Here is a 20848-nt window from a genome sequence, read left to right on the forward strand (position 1 = left end):
GTGATTTTAGATCCACGTGATCAGTCACGTTCAAGTTCAAAAGATATCAATTCATATTTCATGGTCATGACATTCGTGTACTGCTGTCAATTGTACATCCTGTAATTTGAAGGTCGCAATAAGTGCGGTTGAAGATATGTACAAAAGGTGCAAGTGGCGTGATATAAATGACCAATAATGATAACTCCGAGTTCGACATGTAATTGTGATGCTGATGTACAGGTAATTTGACAACGAGATGAAAGGTGAAAGGTGAAAGATGAAAAAGAAGATTCAATAGACGTTGTATTCGTTTGTAAACGAGGGCTCTGCCATCGAATACGGTGCATTTTCAGGGTACTCGCAGCGGCCTTCAAAGGACCCCGAGCCATATTTTTGTAAAAACTCCTCCAGATCAACTGGTAATTTATTGTTCACATTGGTTCCGGAGATGGGCTGATACTGAAAGTCCTCATTGGCGATGGACTGGGACTGATACTGAAATCCGACATCGTGAATGGGCTGCGGATGCGCGGCTTCGGAGAGTAACTGCGGGTCGATGTGGAGAGTGGAGAGATCGACGGGGACGGTCGAAGGCCGGAAGTAGTTCGGGATGGGGACCCGCGGGAGCTGAGAGGGCTGACCACGTATGGGGATGAAGCTCTCGGCAGAGAGATCGGGGAAGAGTCGGTCCAAGGAGAGTTCCGTGAACTCGCCCGAGAGTTGGGAGTCGATGGACTCGCAAGGCGAGAGCGCACCGCAGGGCATGAGACCTGGGAACTCACGAAATGTTAGGTCATTGAGATCCAGCGAGGCAGGAATCTCTACCTCTGGTTTCACAAATCGAGTAGAGGGGTAGGGCGCGGTGGCGGACCGTCGAGCAGCTTTGCCGTCTGGAATGCAACGCGCCTTTGGCTTGTAGCCGTGTTCTGACTTGCGGTGACGCGTCAGGCTGCCTGGATCGGTGGTGGAAAATTGACACTCAGGGTGAGGGCACGCCTTCGAGCGTTCCCCGGTGTGGGTCCTGATGTGCGTCTGGACGTTAGACTTTTGAAGGGTCTTGTAATCGCAGCCATCGTATGGGCATGCGTGCTTACTGATGAAGATAGTCAACAGGTCAAGAATCATCTGGTTTAATAGAGGACGAGCACGTACAGGGCATCCCTGTTTTCAGCGTGCGTAAGCATATGCCTAGGAAGATCGGCCTTGCGGCTAATAACTTTGTAGCAGACAGTGCATTCAACAGATTTCTGTAGAGAAAGTGTCATGAGTACAAGACGCGTGAAGTGAGGTAGGCTGGAAGCGTACCACGTTACGTCCTGTAGCAGGCATTTTGTGATAGTGCTTGAGAGAAGAGAGACGGTTGTAAATTATCTGCGAGGTGGGTTTAAATCCCTGGAAAGAATCAATAGCGCGTGTGTTGTGGCAAGCCCACACATTTTCCCCGCTTCTTTTAAACCACAAGGTGTACTGTGGACATCGAGTACGATTGTTTTTCTGCAGCACGCGTTTCTGCCTTTAAAGGCAAAAAGCGCGAAGCAATCGTGTGCGATGGTCTGAGCATAAGGGACGAGCCACTCGGCTAGCGGGGAAGGCAAAAGAGTGGGAGGAGGGCTCGATTGCGTCTCAACACTTTTATTATTTTTTCCTTGTAAGGTAATTTCTTGTTACCTGCTCGATGTGGGGATGAGTGGCTCAGTACTCAGGCCTTCAGACCTCACGAATAGGAAATTAGGGGGCCGGGGCCCATGGGCCTGCCGCAGACTCGGAGCGCTCCACCTCGAGGCACGTCCAAAAAAATTGGTGCCCCGCCGAATTTAATCCCAGTACTATTTTCTAGGATAGCGTTCGCAATCACCGGCTGCAAATCGAGCTTTTGAAGACTCGGAGGACGATGAAAAAAACACCAGTTTAGCGGAACACTGTGATTGACATCGCTTACGTTATCCAGGCAAAAGGTATCATCAGATTCAAATCACCAACTCCTTACGTACTTTCAGTCACCTTGTTTTCACCATCTTTGCCCACCTAACCAGCGGGTCAGACGTAGCACAGGCGCTATCACTTGAACACGATCGTATACCCAAACCTGGATTAGCCTCTGACGTGTGGCCGAGGAGCAAGTAATGTGGATGTGCAGACTAAACATGTATACGGCCGCGCGGTTACTAAGACCTCGGAGAACTTCCCTATATTCTGAAAGAAAGTCAACAGACAACACGCCTAACCTCGGCATACGTCAGTATGCAAACCCCTCCTTTCTCACCTTCCCAACCACGCCCTGGATAACCTCTCGCTCGAACATTTCTGAGCCGCAAACATACACACATTCAACTTTGAAGTCGGAGACAAATGAGGAAGTGATCCGTCCAGAATGTCGATGAAGCGATACGGAAGTAGGTAAGGAGCTCTTGAATTGTTCAGTGTGCGAGAAGACATGAACGACTAGTTTGACTTTGTGGGCAGCGGCTTCGATTGCATTGGAAAGAAGAGAGAGCATCACATCTGGCTCGCGAGTAGACAACAAAAGGGTGATTTCGTACTCGGCGAAGTGTGAGGGAATGTCACAGAGCATAGCGAGGAAAGGTGTTATTCCAATCCCGCCCGCTATCCAAAGGAGCTTCCTTGGAGCATTTTTTCGGACAGAAATCTGTTCTTCCTCGCGTGTGATCGCGATTTCAGGGCCCTCGTGAGGGTCTGTGGGCTCGAGGACGAAGTCCCCTCCTATTCCGACCAGCGTAACGCCCAGTCCAAGCGGACGTGAGTCCTCAAGCAACTCTGGGCGGACCGCTGAGAGTTTGTTGGCAATGTCAAATAGTGCCCCAGTAACGGCACCACCAGGCTTCAGGCGCATTGTCAAGGAAAATGTCGTGCCTACCCCATCTGCAACCGATTTCCACGAGCTGCACCATGAAATAGTCCACGTCCTTATACGATCGTCGTTCACCGAATTTGGGTTTTCGGCTGCCATGTGCCTGTATGGCGATGCACCGAGGAAAGAGGTGAAATCAAGGATGGCGGCTTGGCCTGGGATAATATTAAGCTTGTGAGGAGATTCAAATGCGAATGTGGCGATATCGGAGGAATGAAGCTGGATGCGGGAAAGCGTCGCATGTATCGCGTCTTCGCTGCTGAAGTACCTTGAAGAAGCTTGTTCTTCTTTGAGCAGCTTCACAGGGGGTGCGTACGGACTCCTCTGTGGCTCTGTCCCTTCACGTTGACGGACAGGTAATGCGTCCTCGATAAAAATATAACCTGTTATTTCAATCGTGCTGAGAGCATTCTGCGAAGGCATAATTGCTTGAGCAGGAGCGCCAAAAAGGTTATGGGCAATCCCGGTAACATATAAGAGCGATCCGTCGGTAAACGATGGGAATGTCAAAGAAGCAAGAGCTGTGGCTTCTATATTTCCGAGAGATGTCATCAATCGGTTGCCTAAGTATTGGTAGGAGGTTCGTAATCAATTTAAGTATGCGGATATAACAGTGCTTACCTGAGTAATCAGGCAAGACGAGAGTACGCCCATCGTTGCGTACACGAACAAACCCAGGCCTCCCCCCGCGATGATTCATGCCGAGGTGAGATGGAAACCTCGGTGCATCTTCCTCAGAGGCCGAGTATGATGAACCTACAAATACGGTGTCGGATGAAAGGATGAATGTGATGAGATCTGAAGGAAGACGGTCAGTCGGGGGGATGTTGATCTCTTGATGAATGACTCGAGGTTTCGTGTGTGGAAATGAAACAAGATTGCGGATCGTGATGTATTTCGGGCAATTTCTGCGGACAGCCAGCTTATCACTAGATAAAGCAAGTTTAAAAGAATGTGGACATACCCAATGGCTTGGTTAACAGTCGCGCAGATATCTAATAATTCCCCTTGCTTTCCAATAGCCTTAACCGACCCTGCAAACTTATTCCTGCGCCTAGTTGAGAACTCTACACCAATACCAGCAATGAGCATCTTCCTCTGAGATTCATCCGTAGTACCAGCGTGATAGTCCGCATTCGCCTTGAGCGGATCGCCGTCCCAGACCTCCGCCCGCATAGACAATTGGTCGTACGTCTCGCTGGAAACCCACCCAATCTCTCCATGTGGACCTGCGAGTATTGAAGACCAAGGACGACCCATAGAGTCAAGAGTGGTGACAGGAATAAATGGGAGACGTGTGGAGTAGAAATCTCGGTGCTGTTCTCGCATTTCTCCTTCGATCTTAGTCCAAGACTGAGATACAGCTCCATGAAATCCGAATTTCTCCTGAATGGCACGTTCACCTCTGTGCCAACCATTGAGGGAACTCATTATTAGATATAAGAGGTGTGGTTATGAGCAGCGTAGGGATGAGAGGTAAAGTAGAATCTTCTTTCTATTATTTCGACTGGCTCTAAAGTAAAATATGAACACAGTATATATACTACTAAGGCTCGGTAATGTAAAGCACTAACATTTGTCCTTGATCTGCGGAGTCGCTGACAAACATCTGACACAAGAACGCGCGGACGCGGACAGCAATATCTCGTTCGCTGGCGCGGTTACGGTCGTGAAGCGGACGTGTGGGTACCAGGCAAGGAACTTGAAGAAACTTGAAGAAACTCACGTACTACAAGAGTACAATGCAAGGCATTCGAGGTCTGAAGAAGACAATCGTTTCAAGAACGCGCTACGGAGAAAGAAGCTGACGCCGGTGTTTATTCTTCAGACTAGACCCGCTCAAATAATCCACAGTTTCGTCCTGTTACTTTCGCCTGATTCGTTTAGCGTTCCTTGCCGTTTCGCAGTATATACTACTAAGTCTCGGTAATGTAAAATACTAACCTTTGTCCTTGATCTGCGGAGTCGCTGACAAACATCCGGCATTTCGGCTATTCCCGTTAGTCAGCGTTAGTAAAGGACCCCGGCTGCTCCCTATACCGCATGTCCGCAATTTTTTCTAAATTTTCCTCTTGGGGCGCAACGTTTTTGAGGCTTGTGGGGCGCACTTCGGACATGCTTGCTCCCCGAAACATACCAAAAAAGGAAATTTTCCGTAAAAATTTCGTGCTACTGGATTCTAGCTAGGTACACCCATGATTCTGCTTCTTGCGAGACCGTACAGTGAACTGTGATGCAATAATCTCGCGCACTGTCACAATACCCGCTGTTTCCCACCTATAGAGAAAGATAAATATATGTTTTACAGTGTTTTGTAGAATAAACACTTGCTGTTCAAAAGCCCACAGTTTGAGGGCGTGATACCGGCCATCTGAAACACTGAGCTGCGGATGTTCCAAGATTGTAGACAAGTTCCTTGATACTGGCAAGTGTCCATAAATGTCCCGTGGACTTGCTGTAGTGCCAGAACAAGTTTTCACTTTCTCCAGGGTGCATCTTAGAAGTTTGTGAATTAAAATCAGTACAAGCAAGCAGGAAAAAAGGCACCACTTGCCTGAATAAAAACCCGTAATCCTAAGTTTGTCAATGAAGGAACATCTTTTGTGCCAGCAAGGAGAATACTCTCGTGTCAAGTACCTTTACCACCACCATTCTTCTTGTACATACAAACCACTTGGCCAATATAGTAGCCCTGCGAGCGTTGCATGATAACATATGACCCAATGGCTAGTGGTGATATGTCATTGACATTTTGTGTTGCGATTCCAGGAACTGATGAGTGAAAAGTCATGTTTAGTGATCGTGACTCAGACCAATTGAGTGGAACACATACGACAATCTTCAAGGTGTGGTACAGCTGCAATCAGCTGCTTTGCAATTGCCCAGTTGCCAATACTACTGTAGAGATACGCACTTAGGTTCGGCCCTATTGAGGTGTGACCAAATGAACGTTAGGTTCGAAGGTTCGCAGGGGGGGTGTGATGTGTGACAGGCTGCGCTTAGGTTTGATGACCGTTGTAGAGACTCGTGTTTCTGCAGGCACATATAGGCACATTTCGCACCTTTTCACAACTCATGACAATTGGCCTTCAATGCACGACTCACACCATCAGCTATATTCGACTTCTATCATGTCCCTAGTCGTTTTACACATAACGCGCAGCTTTCCCTGCGAAACGCGCCATAGGCGCGGTACTTTCCCAGCACAACGCGCAGCATTCCCACACGCGCACCTTGCGCGCTTTATTGCGCTTAAGCGCCCTGCATTGCCTGCATTGCCTATCCAGGAACGTCCCTCTATGTCCATCCACCTCATTGGTACGTCATATGCCTTGCCTCGTGGTTTGTAACAAGCATTGCAGCGTTATTACATGTCATTACGTATTCATAGCGCTTATTGCTCCTATCCCTTCTGCTTCCGATGCGATTTCCATAGTATAAAGTTGCTGACTTACTACACCATCATTATTACTCCCCTTTGCTGTACTTCCCTCGCTATTGGGTTTTACTTTAAAGTAGTAGTCACCACTTGGGCGCACTTTGTGTTTCCAATGGTTATCGTTATCCGCCTATACTAGACCTTTATCCGCGCTCATTATAACACTCGCTCTGCGTTTGCACTCGCTTTGCACATCCGCTTCCTTGTCCGTTTCCTTATCCGGTATTCTCCGCACAACGCGCGCCTTAGCGCTCACGTTCCCACGCTCGCGCTTACCTTAGTGCGCTCTCTCGCGCTTCGCGCTCACTTCGCTTTTCTTCTTGCGCTTTCGCGCATCCATCGCACTTCAAGGGTCTTTCTTTCATCTGGTTCTGTGTTCAGTAGCAGTCCCCTTTAGGGTCGAACGTTCTTGCATTCTGCGAGTATAGCAGCTAGGCAGAGCCAAGACTCACTTATACTGGTTGAGCATTTTTAGATATTTCATATCAGCCCAGCCAGGTTGAGATCGCCTCACTGTTAGGCAAACATTCCTTTGTAAGTATAAGCATGCTGATCCTTACGCTCGACCAGGAAATGCTCACTTTACAAGCTTCATTTCTAACTTTATGTCTGTCTGTCTGTCTGGCAACACAACAGCTTCCCTGTATGTTGTTGTAAAGTCTTGTCAGTGTGGATCCTCGGCATGCCTGAGCAATGTTTCCATGGATGTTGTTCTGCAGCATATTGCATTGGGTGAATCAACTGTCCCTCATGGCTATAGCGCTGATGAATCAGGTAATCTGCTGGTAGACAACAAGTCGGAGAGCTATGAGCAAGTGGTACTGCTAGTGGATGACACGGAGCTTGAATCTACAGTGAATGGGTCTAAGGAGGTTGAGGCTGGGGGCCGTGGAAAGCGCAGACGCGTTGCAAACACTCAGTACAAGGATTTTTGGCTGCACTAGACCTTTTTTTCATGTTTTTACCATATGTCACAGTTTAGGTTCGATGGCCTCAAAATTGGTGTGACGGTCACACAAAATAGGTTCGATTCGCTAGGCGTGTGACGGTGTGACTGAACTTAGGTGCGTATCTCTACAGTAGCAGATGAACTTCCAGTACCGTCATCACTGGGTGGGATTTGCCTTGGTAGCCGTCCACTGTTCAACACGTGAGTGGCCGCCCTGTCACTTGTGCATGAGGAGCTGCAGGTCGTCGTTTGTAGTGAATTGAATGCTGAAGGACATGTTGGATTTCATTTGGACGTGCGACACCTGCAAACTTGTAGGTCAAATATGTCTCCAAGTTTATCACTACAAAACACACACCATTACCATCCGACACACCAAGGCCAGCAGCTGAGTCAAGTTGTGTCGTAGTTCTGGCCAGGTTTCTCAGGCTCATAGTGGGAGTATTTGGCCTTCTGCTCGAAAGATCTTTCAGACAGAACACCTGAGTTTCGGTCATGAGATTTGCGCAAGCGGACCACAGCAGCAACATCTAGGTGTGTGATTAAGAGTTGTGATTGGAGTGACATTGGCATGCTCGCTCAGTTGGTTTGAAGGAGGTGCTGGGTTAAGAAGGTCGACAATGCTCAGAACAATGGCACGTGGCTTCTGGGATGACTGCTCTTTGACTTCTTCAGCATCCTCAAGGTCAGCCATGAGTGCAGACATGCGAGACATGTGGTGCAGGGCTTTCGCATGCTGGACACTATCTGGGATTGATGGGTCACATAAGTCATGGGCATCGCTCTCAGCTTGAGCAGCAGCCAGACGGAGTGGTGCGGTATTCTCCAAATCGCCATCATCATTCTCACCATCCTCACTGCCACTATCATCTTCACATCTGGCTTTCTGTTTCCCAGCCCGTTTGAGTCGTGCAGTCTCAGTTTGACTGGCTGTAAACACCAGCGGTAGCGGAGATATATTTAAGACACCAAGTGCCTGCCAGATGGGTTAGTATCGGCTGCAACACACGCTTTGGCACCTTACTCACATCGTTGAAAATAGCCATTACATCCTCCCAAGCAATGTTCACGATGTCTTCCATTTGCAATCAAGATAGAATATCAGTTAACTTCTTGAGGTCTTGATCACTTAGTCTCTCCAGTGTAGTGTCGTAGACATAACCAAATGATTTTTCCTTGCGTTCATGGACTCCTGATTGTGCCAACTGAAGGAGAACTTCTTGTCATTGCTCGATATGACACAGGATGCCAAGGAATTCGATGTAGCTGAAGTTGGTGAGAAATTCATGTGCAATACCAAAGATCTTCTCTAAAGGCAACGAACCATGCTGCCAGGGAAGGAAGGGGACAGTGGGATAGTACTTGCAGTAAACAAGTGCAAGTTTTATGAGAGCATCGCAACATGAGTCGAGCGACTTGAAATTTTGGGAGGAGATAAAGCTACGACGGAGAGGAAAGAAATGACCGTAGACTGGGTGTTTGCTTTTGTTGACAATATGATTGTGCCAGAGTTGAAGGAAGAATTTTGCTCACATTGCAGCACGTACTCATTCAGCATGTGAAAGGTCACACTTGAAGTATGCATCGAAAAGTTCACCTAGTAGTATCCACATGTCAACTTTAGAGGTACATTGTAGCATGTAAAAAAAACGGAATCTTACCACAGATAAAATGCACCACAAAAGCAAGATGATAGGGCTTCTGTATTGACTGACCATCACCCATCAAACATGCTCGTAATGCATTAGAATGGAACAGTCTAATTGCTGCCCCGTCATCCTGCTTGTCCGTGTTCTCGACATCCTTCTTTACCATGCCACTGTTGGGCTCCTTGCATAGTGCAACAAGTGTTTGATGTGTCAAACAGTAATTGCCAGCGCTGAGAAGGTGTGTTCCGCTTTGCTTGTTGTTCCGCAACACCTTTTGAACGTGACTCAGGTCAGGAACAGTCACCAAGGGACCAGTTGGAAAAATAGGAATATTGAATATAAACCCGAACTTTTCAATTGAAAATGTCAACCATTCCGACACTGAGTTATGAATGATGTCATGGGCACCAACTTCACTCGAAGCACCATCTGATCCACAAGAGATAACAGCCAAACCTGCCCTCCAACATAGAGAGAGGCAGTCGAGCAGTGTGCAAGCATTGTCTTCGGCAGTTTCCTTGCCTTGACTGGGAGCAACTAGCAGTGGAATGGGACTGCGAACTGGGCAATGGTGTCTGATGACACAAGCAAGTAAGTTTCTTCATACTGCGACTGTTGATTTGTCTTGTGAAAAAACACACCTTCCCTATCAGGACATGAACTTGAGATGCTAACGAGCTTTCATCAATGACCTCCTTGATTATCTGTTCAATATCTTCACGCATGTTTACCTCAAGCTGAAATAGCACTTCCAATCCATTATGTATAAGTCATGGTGAACTCGTGCTTGTGGAAAGATACTCACCATAATCTGCACTGGCAGACTCCCCCAATAACCTGGCTGAGAAGGCCATATTGTACTGCACTTTGGCTCCCATATCCACGCATAGCAATGAAAAACTTCATCACTTCCGAGTCATAGCGTGCACCATACTTCACGTTAGGATTGTCACTATGGGCTCGTCCTACTTTGTTGGCTAACACTTCTGCAATTTTGACAAATAAACCATGCTCCTGCAGATGCCCGCTCTGTTTGTATTGAATTCAACATGAGGACGAGTCTAACATTTGAATTGAAAGGCTTACATTTGCGTGTTTGAATAGCTCAAGGAACACTTGACCATAATCATCGTTCTCGAGTAACTGATATGCTCGATGTACCTGTGGGTCCTTCAAGTATTCCTTTAGCTGGGCAGAGCAAGTTTGAACAAGTATCATGATGTGTTTGTGACTTGCCGCTTTTCGACCTTGTTCCGATCTGTCTCTGAAAGCTGTGCATCAGCTTTGTCTCGTTTTGAAGCCTATTGTTTTTGTTCATCAATTGAAACATGCTGCTGTCATGATGACCACTTACATGTCAAAGCTGCCACTGTAGGCTCTTGTCTTGATCCAGTGCACAGCATTGCTCACACATCATTTTCCCATCAGGAACAAAGCGGTGTGTACAAGTCACAGAACGTATGATATGTGAACCAGCATCACAGCCATTCTCTACAAACCAATGTCGACGGCTCAACAGTTCCTGCCCAAGGATTGCAAGCTCCTCCTGACTAAATTTTGTGATGCTGGTATGCATGTTTCTTTGAGAGGGTGTGGCAGATATGTCATCAGTCGTTTCTTCCTGTGCTGACCATCCTCTGTACTTGTATGGAAAGAGAACCTTTGCTATCTCAATGTGACTGGCAATGCTGCCAACCCCTCCCACATCTCCAGCAACTGCGTTCTTTGCAAGGAGTGCATATGCACCATCAGCTCGTCCTAAACATGCCACACCAGTGTCGATGTTGGCCCCATCAACCTGCATTACAGTGGGCAGAGGAACTTTGCTTTGCGGAGACTTCCGCTCAATTGTCTCCAATGATTTTTTGCCTGATGATGCAAAGAACAAAGTGATTGATTTCATCTGTATTGGACTGTGGTGAGTGAAAAGAATGTGGTCATTTTCGTCATGAACTTATGGGAATGTACTCTTTTTTAGTTTTTGACTTTGATCTAGATCCAGTTACCCAAGGACATCGCTGGAGGTGGTGGTCATATTTGCTAAGATCGTATTGGCGTTTTTTCGGAAGTTTGTCGCAACTTTTTCTGCTGTCGAGTTTCTGAAGAGTCTGGCATTCTCCAGAATCTAGCTTTATAGTAACTCCACATCGACACTTGATGAAAGTTGGCCCAAAATCATTTATAAGTCCTTGATTCTTTGCCTCGTTTAGCCTCTGGACCCATTGCTCTGTGGTTGTCTGCTTAGTGACCCTTGAGCCTACAGCTGCCTGAACTCGATTCTGGTGTGTCCTTTTTGACTTCAGTTTATTCTATTTGAGTTACTGATTCAACACCTACCGTTCGTTGTCGGTGTCATGGCCCTCTGACCCATCACTGCTTCCTTCGTCCACTTCATTTGAGCCCTCTGAAATCTCAATATACTCCTTTGGCCGGGTGTCAGACCTCACAGGTAATGGTGTACTGGTAGTACGAGATGGGTTTGCATGCTGGTACAGCGGTACTGACTGGTTTCCGCAGCTTTTGTGTGACAGTGGGTCAGAGTCTTGCACAGGTGACTGTGGAGCCTTTTGACTGCAATTGCCCAGTCAGAACTCAACAAAATAACTCACCAGAGCTCAAGTGCTGTTCGCATTCGAGGAACCACCGCAGACAAACATGATCCTTCTCCAACTTCTTGCTCAACATGGGCAAAGGTATTTAGAAAGTCATGTATAACCAGGAAGTCCGCCTGACTCGATTTTGAAGATAGTAGACCTCCTTCTTGTCCCCAACCAAAGATGGTGTGAATGGGAGCGTGAAGTTCCTCCCAATGGTCTGCAGAATGCTGGAGTGTCAAGTGCTTAACTCTGAGGATGCTCTCAGATGCCGGTCTTTGATTGCTGATTGTCAGTATAGCTTTTTTTCAGCTCGTCTAGGATGTTTCGCCAGGTCATGGAGCAGGCTTCATGAGGGTGCAGAGATTGAATGATGAAAAGAATGGATTGATCCTCATTTGACTACTGCAACTACTGCTACCACTACGGACTCTACATAGACAATGTTCTGTCCAAGTATACCATACATCAGACATAATCCAAATTGGTCTACATGGTGAATCACTTTGTTGGTCTGTAATCAATCAGTGCTTGTTTAGGGAAACCGAACATCAGTTTGAGTTTTGTCGTCGGTCTGGGCTGTCTCACACCCTCTAATACCCCCTCCGATCCGGGATTGAGGAGGATCCAGGGCCTCTTGGGGTGCTACCGATGGACATAAGGTGGGTGCTACAGGCTCATGAGGCGCACATTTTAGGACCATAGGATGGGTGATTTGGAGGGCATGTGAGGCGCTGTAGAGACTCGATCCTGAGTAGCCTCACAATGGCATATATTGCACTGTAGGTCGAGTCTACAATACTATGCATGCAACGCGACACTAGCGCGATAAACGCGACGTTCGCGCGACGCATGCGACATAGGCGACACTTCCGCGACATAGGCGACACTTCCGCGACTTGCGCGTGCTTTAGGCGAACTTTCCCGCGCCTAAGCGCTATAGGGCGCCTGACTTCCCACTGTGTTTTCCCATGTCCAACCAAGTTCCCAGGTATGCATTTCTCCATTTATCATTTATTTCAACATCGTACCATGTTTATTTTCACTTGGTACACATTTTTCATTACACATTTTTTACTTTACACAACACACATTACCAGGGACCACCATCATCATAGACAGTAACCATCTCCGAGTTTTTATTATGTTTTGAATAAATCATCGCAAGCCCTAGTAGCAGTTAGCTCTAGTGGCCATATCCGCATCAGTTGTCTTATCAGCATCTCAGTGCACATCTTAACATCTCACTATCGCTCGCATACCGCTTTCACCCAGTTCCGCTTTTCGACGCGCGACTTTCCCGCGCTTCGCGCGCCTATAGCGCCTTTGTTCCCGCGCTTTCGCCTTATCACGCGCTTTGCGCATTCCCCCTAGAGTGACCAGTGGATATTTGCTTTTCCGCTTCCCCTAAGGGACGAACATATCGCACTCATATTTTCCTCCCTTCAACAATATATCAGCTGCACCCTCAGCTGAGTTGAAGATCCTTCAGCGCTACGGTGGACATGCAGTATAGGGAGCAGCCGGGGTCCTGTTAGTAAGGTATGGTCCATGCACTTTCCGGAATGAAATGTGACAAAGTGTTACTTTGTTTGAAATGTTAATGGCAATTGTAAAACACCTATTTTGCAAAAGAAATTGAGCAGGGTTCTTTGTATTACACTGCGCACAACGCTGTGGGCTGGATTTTTGAAAAAATTGAAATTGAAAGTGCCATTAAGAAAATGAATGTTATGAGCCCTTTTGAGCCTTGTTGTTGCATGACAAACTAAGGGAGAACACAAAATTGGTACGACATTCTCAAACTACCACGGCACAATGCCCAAACAGAAGCCCCCCTCCACCAGTGAGCAAGATTTGCAGAAGAATGTCGTTGATGTGCTTGCGTCAGTCAGCATTGAGCAAATGCGCAAGTGAGTTTAACTTTTCATTTTTGTTTGCTTTATCTCACTCGAAATCATTCAAATATGCACGCCGATCTCGTAGATTCATGGATGGCTATCACAAAGGTCTAACAGGAAAGCAAGCTGTCTGAGGCACTAAGATATATAAAGGACATTGCTTGAGTCCTCCCTAGTTCCATTCTGGTGGAACTCGAGAATGCTGGTGTGGGAAACACAACAAGAAGAGAACTCTGTAAAGTACTCTTCAAATGTTGGGTCAAAATTGCTATGCCTAGCTGCTATTCGACCCTAAAGGATTTCTGTACTAGACTCAGAGCTCAGAGAGTAGAATATATCATCAAGCAAAAGACTGTGATTCAGACTGGTACTGACACTGGTGAAAGGGAGACATAATTATGTAAGCAGTAAAAATGCGAACATAAACTAAGGAAAGTGGGTAAGTGAAGGTAAGTAAAAAGGGGTAATATCAGCCCAGGGAAAACTATATTGTCACACCGGGCTCTGACTATTCCACTTATTTCTAATATAATTCACCATTTAATAGTCTACACAACTCATACGCTACACAATTGTACTAGTACTGATGTGTCCTGTGTTCTTATTTTGCTTCTACATCATTCGAGTGTGTTCTTGTCCACGATGATCATCTACTAGTGTTTCGGGTCACAGCTAGTCACATCGTGTCACATGCCATCACACGTTAGTGGGAAAATGCGTGAGCCATACCTTACTTGCGCTTGGATCATTACTACTATCATATGTGTCGAACACTCCCCCTCGAGTGCAACTGACTCTCATCTTCTCTCTCAACTACGAATTGCAGGAAGTGCATGGACGAATTTGAATGTGACTCACGTGTGTGCGCTTCTTCAAAACCTTGGTTACACGAATTCGAGCTACATTTCAACTACTTCGCTGCCCACCTGTTTCCACAAGTCCAGATCCTACTGTTGTCGTGAGAGAAAGCAATGAGGACGTCAAGGAGATGGGTATTACAGATGAAAACTACCTCATTTACCAATTTCTCATGACCCTTAAGAATCAGTTCAAGTCTATGAGGCATTTTCCTTTTGAGTTGGCGCTTGGGATGCTACTTTGTAAGTGCCAGTGATGGCCACCATGGAATCTTTTTTGATGTCTCAGTCAGCAGGAGCGTCGACGAGGGAGTGGTTACTTGTGCACTGTGAAAAACACAACCTGACTAGGCACTTGTTAAGGTACTCAGCCAGTATATGTCTAAGCTCTGCCTATGCTGCTATACTTGCAAACAATAAAGCAAGAATGTTCAACCCGAGGGAAAAGCTACTAAGGACAACTCAAGATCAAAAGACCCGAAAGAGCGCTATAGCGTGGGAATAGCGCGTCGCAAGATAGAGCGCTATGCGCGGGAAAGAGCGGAAGTCAAGAAAGCGGACACTGAGTCAAAGGAAGGTAATGGATAACGAGAGAGATCAAGGGTATTGATTGCAAGGGTAAGGAAAGTCAAACAGGGGCCATAGAGTGCAACTAAAGGGTGACTACTTCTAAGTAAAACCTAAGGGAAAGGAAATACAGTCGAAGGGAAGTAATGTTAAAGTAATCACCATAGGCTTCTTATACTAGTAAACTATACCATCTCGGACTCAGAAGGGATAGGATATGCATGTAATAAGACTGAAGCACTTTTTACAAACTCGAGGCAAGGCAAATTACATACAAATGAGGTAGGATGGACCATGGATGGATTCCGACATTTCGGGTGATTCCTAGAGCGCGAGAACAGTGCGCTGGACTAGCGCTAGGCGCAGGAACAAGCGCTAGATAGAGCAGACAAGTGCTAGGTAGAGCGGACATGCACTAATGCTCCTATAGACACATTGCTGGTAGTTCTGATAGTGCTATAAGCGTGGGAATAGCGTCGGATAAGTCGCAGGAGCATGAATAGCGCTGCGGGAATGTGCGCGCATAGTGCGGGAATGTGCAGAATAGCGTCGGACAAGGGTTATGGCTGAGACAAGTGAAGACTGCTGATAGGGGAGTGGTGAATAATATGAGGGATAACTTTGGTCCACCTATTGGAGGTTTATGCAGGTATACATGACTAGTGCCAATATGATTGTCACAGTGCACTAAGGTGAGTAGGCACTAAGTTGCATCTCCCACAGAATACTAATACTATCACTGAATCCACATGTTGGGCTTGCTGTAGATACGTGGTATCTCACTGCAAGTCGGTGTTTCAGGAGTAGCGCGGTAGTCACTTGCAATGTGCTTCGCCAACATTGGCTTGATGGCTGCGGTAATATCATACATTCATCCTGAGGGAGAAGCAGTTTTTCATTCTTGCCAGCATCATTGACTGGCAAATACCCTCTTGGTGTTGATTCCATCTACAGGTTGTCACGTGCAACCATGGCCACCATATGGACGCGCAGTCCTACATCTGTGCTGGCCCATATACACATGAGATTGTGCATACAAGCTGTCATTGATACAGGCCATATGGCCTATCATCAAGCGATGACAGGACACTACTGTTACACGTAGTCTCATCGAAGACCACCACTAACATCAGATTCTTCCTGTGTTTGCCCGAGCTAGTCATCATGAGACTGATTCGTGGTTCAATGTGCTACCATTGTTCTCGCCTGCACAGTCAGTCACATCATCAGACAGATTTTACCCATTTGGCATGTTTAGCTTGAATTCATCAATTTATATTAGCTATTCTTAGCCAAGTGGTTAACAGGTTCGAGATCTATTTGTGCAGGTTTGAAACTCACCAACAATGTTTTTTCTCCATTATTGCACCTTGTATATGAGCTCATGGAGATACCATCGAACGTCAAACATAAGAATCATGGCCAAGTTATTAACAGATTTGAAATCTGTTCCCTCCTGATGGTGCAGGCTCGAAACCTGCTGGCAATAGTTTTCTCTATGATCGCACCTTGGGCATGAGTTCATGGAGAGGTCTTCACATGTCGACCATAAGACTTCATGGCCAAATTATTAACAGATTCCAAGTCTGTGCTTTCTGGATGGTGCAGGTTCGAAACCTACTGAGCATATTTTTCTCTATAACCTGAATGCTGTGTACCATACTGCGATGGCAGTCATCTATTGGGAGTAAACATCAAATTGCATGTGTCATCCAAATACTCAGTACATGTGGTGATATCTACTATAACATAAAGGTTGGAAAGGACAGAAAGCCTAGCGGGAGCTAGAAGCATACAAATTTGTTTGTCCGCTGTGTGAAAGACATGGGATCTGCAAGGTATCTGATGACTGGAACATGTTCAACGTCTAATGGGGAAGGGGTCTGTTACTAGTAGCTGCACTGGTACTTCCGGTCAGCAATGTTACTGGGGTGGCTCTGCCGATTACACTGGATGTCCCTGCTGGTAGTGTGCTGCTGCTTGAGGCACCAGTGTGGGATTACTGGTGAAGACGTGGTGGCTGTGCCAGCCTATGGCTTTCTCCACTGTGGGCATTAGCGGTGCACTACGAGACAATATCAGCATCATGAGAGGGATATCCAAAAATTGAGAAAACTTGCATATTTGTGTCACATCGCAAAGATGTCCACAAGGGGAGTTTTGTGTTGGTGAGGAGGAAAAGAGATGATTCACTATTGGTGAACAAGGTAGTTTTCATCCATGGTACCTGTTGTTGGAATCTGAGAGATCCAAGTTGATGAAGACTGATGGATCTGAGATAGGAGCAGGGGGAGAATAAGAGGTATAAGCACATGCCAAAAGAGGACAGAACGAGCGACATAGTGACATTGGCTTGTGTCCTGCAATTTCTTATGTTTCTCTTTTATACATGTCAGTTACCAAATCACTCACTATAAAAGTGCCAGCTGCAGCGCATGAGCATCTCAGTTCCTTCCAAGTGACTGAGATGTGAGTTAGAACCATCACCTGTATTTACCAAAGCTAACACTACATAGTGTACTTGTCCTTATAGGTAGATGCGTTGTTAACAGAGTTCCTTCCAAGTGACTGAAATTGTACTTGTCTTATAGCGTTTAGTGCATCCCTACTTCGTCTACTCACCAGACCCATCTCCTCATTACTTGCTCCCACAGCAAGAGTGGGATCTGGACTTGTGAAAACAAGTGGGCAGCAGAGCAGTTGAAATGTAGCTCGAACCTGTGTAACCGGCAAGCCTAGGTTTTGAAGAAGCACATGCCGTGAGTCACATCCAAATTCATCTATGCACTTCCCACCATTCATACTCAACTCTTGAAAATGTGGCATGAGTAAAGCTTTTGTAAATGTGTTGGTAATATTTTCATCCATTGGCTTGTATTGGAGGGAAAGGGTTTCGTTTTTGACTAATACTCAAATGAAGCAATAGCATATATCAATATGCTTGGTACGTGTGTGGAATTTGTTATTTGATGCTAATGCTATCACTCCTTGGTTATCACAGAATATCTTTACTGGTGTCTTCATCATCTTGTATAGTTCATCTATCACAGCCTGAAGGTAAAGTACTTTGTATGCTACTGATGTTAACACTATATATTCAGCTTCGGCTGTTGAAAGGGTGACTATGGATTGTTTCTTCATGCTCCACACTATAAGTGATCTGTGCAACAGAACGGCACATCCTGATATTGAGTGTTGGTGCAGCTGTGATGCCCAGTCTGCGTCTGCAAAAGCTTCTAGTTCATTGTCAGATTTTCCCAAGGTGAAGACTAAAATGTGATTATGAGCTACAAGTGCTTGCTGCGGTACAGCTCGTCCTGTCAATGGAAATTCTGTGTAAGTCTGTATCTAGTACTATAATAGATTTTTTTGTGCATCAATATATTATTTGATATATTGTCATTTATTCTTTGCTGTGAAAATAGCATCCAAGTCATTGTGCATGGTACATTGTAGGGCTGACCTGTGGGTGCCAAAATTTTCAGAGACCTACCCATAAGCAATGAATCAAAGTACATATAAGCTTAGTTGCATGGAGATGGTACAATCACATCAGGGAGTAAAAGTTTGATTTCCTTGATACACAAATGATTAGTGCTTAGCCACAGATCTAAATGGACATTTATTAACAGTGCAACACATTTCATCATTTTTGGGGGGGGACTCAAACATGGGAGTTAGTGATACCACTGTGTACTTATGGCTGTGTGTGTTCTTGGCCGGCAATACATCAAGTTCAAACAGGCTATCCTGTCATTATAATGCATTAATTGATGATAGTTACAAGACTGATGTATTGCATTAACTATTGTAACTATCAGTACACCAAACTTGTAACCTAGGTTACCTTTCATCAAATTATCCAAGACAGAATATAATCCTAGCTACTCCTAACTAACTACTAATCACTAACCACTAATCCATACTGTGTAAGGATTACCAATTGTTTGATGCTGGAAATAGCCGTTTCAATGCTTACCTTAATCACCATCAGCACACTGCCAGCCTCAGTCAGCATGGACCTCACCTCTATTTTGTCTCTAATCCTTCGTCGCTACCGACTCATTCAACCCTTATATTATTCTTCGTCACCGTCGCCGTCTCCGAATCTGTCAACTCCACTATGCAATTCTCGTCACTCTGTCAATACTATACCCTTTTATATCACCACTCACTCAATTGTTTCGTATCCCCTTCCCTTTCAGTCTACTCTACCCTGTCAGGTGCAGACACCACTCCCTTCAGTGCCTGTCGTCACATAATTGATTCGGCATAGTTATACCCAACCCTTAAATGTCTCGCAGTATAAAGTAGCCCATGTACACTCACTACTGCAGGCAATCATACCAGTCTCCCAGTCTCAGTCTCGCACTTGTTATCTAAATTGTATCGCTATATCCATTGTTTATCATCTTGCACTCATCTCGATCATTATTGCATAACATTCATTAACACTAATTTAGTTCTATAGCGTCTCAGCATCACACTAGCGGTCTCCACACCACTTTGAACTCGCAGCGAGAGCCACTTAGGTTCGTACATATTGGAGCCCACCACAAGGGGTGTGTTTCAGATCTCTTGACTTATCTTAGCACATCCCACTGTCCTTACTATCCACACTGGCTCACATCAGAGACAACCGCGCTCTCATCGGCCCTTCCATCCCTCAACCAGCCCATCACACCATCAAATCCCATTTCCTGCCCCATTCATCCCAGAATCAACTCAGACAACAACGCCGACGAGAATCTGTTTGCACCGGACGACCCTAGACCTTCATATCCTACTGCCACCGCACCCTTACAACAACCCTCATTTAAATTTCAGCAACTGCAACCCTTCATCTTAAGACCCGCCATCTTCACTAATACTCAAGTGCAACCTACAACCCAGCCAATGACGACGACCATGTCTCACATGCATTGAGGCACAGGTGCCATTGCCCGGCCCTAATTCTAGCAAAGCGCCACTCTTCAATGGTGAGATGTTGGAGTTGTTGGAGTGTTTGAAGATCTCGCCTCTACTTACAGTCTAACAAGTGCTGACAAGTGCAAAAGTCTAGTGCGATGCGTGGATTGTCAAACCAAGCATTTTTGGATAATGCTTATGGGCTTCAAGAGTCGTGAATATGGGACCTTCAAGAAGAGCATCTTAAGCCAATATCCAGGTGCCAGCAAGGGACAGCGCGACACTGTTCGCAAGCTCGAACACATAATCATTAATCAAGCAGACAGTGACATCAACATGGAGAAGGAGCTTATGCATTATTACAGTCAGTTTCAAGTCGTAGCCATCTGGCTCATCTCCAATAGCAAAATCTCTGGATGTGACCACGACAAGTACTTTTGGCAGGGATTACCGGTGTGAAAGAGTAATAGCGACTAGGCTGGTTAGAAACTAGCGCTACTTATCCAAATAGGCGCGAGTGTAATATTCAACCCAAGAGGACTGCTATTGAAGCAACTCCCTTCAAATACGCAAGGGTAGCGATGATGTGAAGGGCTGATAACCTATAGCGACCTGATGACCAAAAACCAATGAGTAGCGCTGTAGCGATCAGCGACTAGCGACAAGTGAGTTCCGACAGGGAAACGTGCGTATAAGTAAGTAGCGCTATGCAAGTTGTCCTATGCGATAGCGCTATGCGACGTCCGACTAGCGACAGCGAGAAGAAATCAAAAGAAGGGAAAGCGAGGGATAAGGTATGATAGCGCAAGTGGAATGCCTGATAGCGACTAGATTATAGCTCGACTACCGACAGCGATCCCGACGTTGCGAAGATCAAACTTATGAAGGAACTTTAGCGACGCGCACTCGAAGCAAGTCAAGTGACACGCGATCAGAGAGATTGGCAAGAGCGGAATCGATTGCACCAAAAACTAGGATATAGCGACTAAAGTGACTTCGATACCAGCAAAGGTCCGGGAAGGGAAGTACTGTACTGTATGTGCGACGGGTCATTTTATCATACTGCGTAAAAGTTTGGGAATGTGTAGGCGAGAATAGTAGCGACACTGATGGAGGCAACGATGTAGCAACAG

General features: G+C 46.0%; 4 protein-coding genes across 4 annotated transcripts; 1 reads left to right on the top strand and 3 right to left on the bottom strand.

Moving 5' to 3' along the window:
• Positions 1–38: 38 nt before the first annotated feature.
• DFJ58DRAFT_805545 (uncharacterized protein) lies at positions 39–1616 on the bottom strand. The gene is made up of 4 exons (XM_041391113.1): positions 1288–1616; positions 1135–1229; positions 808–1075; positions 39–752 (listed from the first exon to the last, which is right to left on the bottom strand). The coding sequence occupies exons 1-4, from the start codon at positions 1309–1311 to the stop codon at positions 414–416; spliced, it is 726 nt and encodes a 241-aa protein (XP_041240087.1). The 5' UTR covers positions 1312–1616; the 3' UTR covers positions 39–413.
• A 367-nt stretch (positions 1617–1983) lies between these two features.
• On the bottom strand, positions 1984–4371 carry DFJ58DRAFT_707152 (uncharacterized protein). The gene is made up of 3 exons (XM_041383752.1): positions 3816–4371; positions 3473–3759; positions 1984–3414 (listed from the first exon to the last, which is right to left on the bottom strand). Exons 1-3 carry the CDS (start codon positions 4280–4282, stop codon positions 2219–2221), a joined length of 1950 nt encoding a protein of 649 aa, XP_041240088.1. The 5' UTR covers positions 4283–4371; the 3' UTR covers positions 1984–2218.
• Positions 4372–5982: 1611 nt separating this feature from the next.
• Positions 5983–7266, top strand: DFJ58DRAFT_748048 (uncharacterized protein; the record flags this gene model as incomplete). Its single annotated transcript, XM_041387571.1, has 2 exons — positions 5983–6169; positions 7065–7266. The coding sequence occupies 2 exons, from the start codon at positions 5983–5985 to the stop codon at positions 7232–7234; spliced, it is 357 nt and encodes a 118-aa protein (XP_041240089.1). The 3' UTR covers positions 7235–7266.
• A 190-nt stretch (positions 7267–7456) lies between these two features.
• DFJ58DRAFT_844539 (uncharacterized protein) lies at positions 7457–12141 on the bottom strand (the record flags this gene model as incomplete). The annotated part of the gene is made up of 13 exons (XM_041393090.1): positions 7457–7543; positions 7596–7769; positions 7805–8215; positions 8268–8314; positions 8955–9442; positions 9694–9917; positions 9975–10049; positions 10121–10189; positions 10342–10757; positions 10843–11177; positions 11226–11459; positions 11498–11767; positions 12083–12141. The coding sequence occupies 13 exons, from the start codon at positions 12139–12141 to the stop codon at positions 7457–7459; spliced, it is 2889 nt and encodes a 962-aa protein (XP_041240090.1).
• Between the last annotated feature and the right edge of the window lie 8707 nt (positions 12142–20848).

This window comes from Suillus subalutaceus (assembly GCF_016647625.1).
Source record: "Suillus subalutaceus strain FC151 chromosome Unknown DFJ58scaffold_113, whole genome shotgun sequence".
Classification (NCBI taxonomy): Eukaryota; Fungi; Basidiomycota; class Agaricomycetes; order Boletales; family Suillaceae; genus Suillus; species Suillus subalutaceus.